At 39.2% G+C, this 3,599-nt stretch overlaps 1 protein-coding gene across 4 annotated transcripts; it reads right to left on the minus strand.

The window, feature by feature from the left end:
• Positions 1-701: 701 nt before the first annotated feature.
• LOC140110385 (uncharacterized) lies at positions 702-3,306 on the minus strand. 4 transcript variants are annotated; one of them, XR_011851444.1, is made up of 5 exons: positions 2,936-3,306; positions 2,675-2,864; positions 2,322-2,455; positions 1,263-2,241; positions 702-948 (listed from the first exon to the last, which is right to left on the minus strand). XR_011851444.1 is itself a non-coding variant. In XM_072132209.1 (4 exons), the coding sequence occupies exons 2-3, from the start codon at positions 2,859-2,861 to the stop codon at positions 1,320-1,322; spliced, it is 1,323 nt and encodes a 440-aa protein (XP_071988310.1). In that variant the 5' UTR covers positions 2,862-2,864; positions 2,936-3,306; the 3' UTR covers positions 702-948; positions 1,263-1,319. The 4 variants fall into 4 exon arrangements, 3 of the variants coding, with proteins under 3 accessions (XP_071988310.1, XP_071988308.1, XP_071988309.1); XM_072132209.1 differs by having other exon boundaries at positions 1,263-2,455; XM_072132207.1 differs by having other exon boundaries at positions 1,263-2,864.
• Between the last annotated feature and the right edge of the window lie 293 nt (positions 3,307-3,599).

Below are 3,599 nucleotides of genomic sequence, written 5' to 3' on the forward strand. Positions count from 1 at the left end.
ATTTACAATGCACAAATTCAGAGATAGCACAATATGGCAATTGGTCAATGTAAAAAAATAGAGTAATATCACCAAGTTCGATAGGGGGGAGATGCAGTGCCCCACGCGTTCCGCCTCAAGTGTGGCTTCCTCAGGGGTATATGGTAGAGTGTTTCCATGGAATATATATATATGTTGTCATTATTGGGCAAGTAATCTCACCTGTCTGAGTATGTGTCGCGCACTGGCTGGATACAGGAAGTGTATGTTGCCGGCGTGGGACGCCGCGCGCGCGCGCACACCCGGGCGCCGCGCGGCCGACACAATCCTCCGCCTCCAGCTTGCGTCAGCCGCGCGTCACCCGGTGGGCACGCCCCCAGCGCCCCGCCCGCCAGTTGTTGATGAAACTTACATGAATGTAATGGAGTGAGTACATTGCATGAGTGTAATAGAGGTGAGTATATGCCACCCAATAATGGTGCATTTAGATTTGGGTAATTTTAGACTGGCCAAAGTTGATTAAACTATATGGGCTATTGTATGTTCTGTGTAGTGGTGCTTGCAGATAAATGATGTTAATAACAAAAAATGAATGTCTCTGGTAGATGGATATGTTGTGGGGGCAAACAGACATGAAATATAGAAATATATAGTATAATATAAAATAGAGAAAAAAATAGAGAAAAAAAAAAAAAAAATTATAAAAGTGAGTCTCTGTGTGATACTGTGAAAAACCTTTCATTTCTTTCTTGCTTTCTGTCCTTTGTGTTATTGTTCTTCTTTAATTTATCTTTAATTTTCTCCTTGTGATGCGTGAATATTGGGTCCGAATTTTAGATTCTTCATGGTTACTAGTGTTCTTAGTGGTTCTATGGTGAGATTAGTTGAAGAAGTCCCATTTTCAGTGCTGGAAGGTGTTCCTGAAGTCAAGGAATCGTTAGTTATTCGAATGGTATTCTGGTGAAAGTGCTGTGTGATAGGTGGAGAAAAGAAAAAATTAATAATTGCATATAAAACTGTGATCACTCGTGCAGATACTATATTTATGACTCTAGCCCCTAATGTTAATTATACCTAGAGAAAGTATTTGTTTATTTATGTGACTCTAGACCTCAATATGAATCCGCATAGGTTAATGTTTTCCATATTATTTCATAGCAAGCTCTAGGTGTTGATAAACCAGTTGTTGTTCTAACCCATAGTCTAAATTATCAAGAATAGGTATTGCTCCTATTTTTTCTATATCTAATAGTTGATACTGGTAGATAGAAGATAGTACTCACCACTGGATGTCTCCAACTGTTCGCAATGTAAAATAGTTTCATCCTGTGATGTCATTATTATGTTTTTCTGTAGAATCCTGAGAACAAGAGCTCTTCGTTTAGTCCTGTTGGTGTCATAGAGTTGAGATTGTATATCCATCTGGATTCCCTTTGTAGTAGGATGGGGGTAGTATCTCCCCCTCTGATGTTGGTGACTATCTTCTCCAGACCAAAAATCTTGACTCCTTTGCATTGACTTCCGTGGAAGTTCATGAAGTGTGTTGCTACCGATGTTAGGTTTTTGTCCTGTTTAAAATGTTTCTTGGCCATATTTATGGAGGAAAAGTGTTGCTGAATTCTCTTTTTTAGTGGTTGTGATGTTTGTCCCACATAGATTTTAGGGCACGTGCAGGTTAGGAGATATATTACATTTCTTGTTTTACAATTTATGTAATCTCTTGGTTTGTATTCCTTTTTGTCAATTGGATTGATAAATGTATCTCTGTTTGCCATGTATTGGCAGATGTTGCATTCACCACAGGCATATGTTCCTTTTATTCGGTGGCCTCCTGTAGTGTTGGAAATGGGTCGGATGAAATGACTCCTTGTGAGGTGATCTTTGAGATTTTTTGCTCTTCTGGCCGTGATTGTGGGTCTTGTGTTTATGAGGTTCCTTAGTCTAGGTTCACTCTTTAGTATGTTCCAATTTTTTCCTAGAATTTGGTAAAGATCCTGCCATTGGTTGTTATAGGTGGTTATGAGTCTAACCTCATTGTCTTTCTTTGATATTTTGGGTTTGGGTGTTAGTAGCGTATCCCTGCTGATTTTGGTGACTCGCATGTATGCCTGGGAGATCACTTTTTTGGGGTAACCTCTTGCCCTCAGTCTGTTTGTCAATTCTCTTGCCTCTGTTTTAAAGTCTTGGGGGTCACTACAGTTCCTCTTGAGTCTTAGCATTTGGCTATAGGGTATCCCCTTCTTTAAATGCTGCGGATGAAAGCTGTTGTAATGTAAGATATTATTGGTAGCTGTTTTTTTACGAAATAATGAAGTAGTTATTTTTTCTTTGTTTGTTAGTACCTTTAAATCCAGAAATTCCACAGAAGTGTTGGAAATGTAAGGCGTCAGTTTTACATTGATGGTATTGGTGTTCAGTTCTTCTATGAAGTCCAGACATTCACCTGTTGTACCTTGCCACAAGAAGATGATATCATCTATAAAGCGATACCATTTAAGAACTTTAGCTTGGAAATGGGGCAAGGGGTGCACGTGTGTCTCCTCCCACCATCCCAAAAAGAGATTAGCGTAGGAGGGGGCACACCGTGCACCCATCGCTGTGCCTGATATTTGTCTGTAATAGACTTGATCAAATATAAAGTAGTTGTGGTTTAATGCAAAATGCAATAGATCTAAAATAAAGGAATCATGCTTACGTTCGGAGTTGACTTGTTTGTTCAGGTGGTAGGCCACTGCTTTGAGTCCTATGTCATGGGCAATATTTGTATACAACGATTCAACATCCATTGTTACTAGGAGGGTATCTGAATGGATTTCGATGTCTTGTAGTTGTTCTATGAGATGCATAGAATCTCGTATGTATGATTCCAATTGCAGAACCATGGGCTGCAAGAAAAAATCAAGGTAAATGCACACTCGTTCACAAAGCCCACCTATTCCTGCTACAATCGGCCTACCTGGCGGTTTTGACATGGATTTGTGTATTTTTGGAACCAGATAGAAAGTTGGCGTTACCGGTGCGTCCACTTTTAGATATGTAGCTTCTTTTTTGCTGATTACATTTTGACTTAAGGCCTCAGAAATCAGTCGATCAAGTTTGTTTTTGAAGATGGTTGTCGGATTCGATGGGAGTCTGAAATAGAATTTTTGGTTATTTAATTGATTTTTTGCTTCTTCAATGTAGTCCTCTACTGCCCATAAAACCACATTACCTCCTTTGTCCGCCTCTCTAATTATGAATGTTTTGTTGAGGCTGAGTGCTTTCAATGCTTCCTCCTCTTGTTTAGAAATATTTTTGTTTCGATTCTTGTCTGTGCGTAATTGGTTAATGTCCTGTAGGACTGTGTGAAAGAACACATTAATAGCCGGACATAGGCTATATTTCATGTCTGTTTGCCCCCACAACATATCCATCTACCAGAGACATTCATTTTTTGTTATTAACATCATTTATCTGCAAGCACCACTACACAGAACATACAATAGCCCATATAGTTTAATCAACTTTGGCCAGTCTAAAATTACCCAAATCTAAATGCACCATTATTGGGTGGCATATACTCACCTCTATTACACTCATGCAATGTACTCACTCCATTACATTCATGTAAGTTTCATCAA

Source organism: Engystomops pustulosus, unplaced genomic scaffold (genome assembly GCF_040894005.1).
Source record: "Engystomops pustulosus unplaced genomic scaffold, aEngPut4.maternal MAT_SCAFFOLD_270, whole genome shotgun sequence".
Classification (NCBI taxonomy): domain Eukaryota; kingdom Metazoa; phylum Chordata; class Amphibia; order Anura; family Leptodactylidae; genus Engystomops; species Engystomops pustulosus.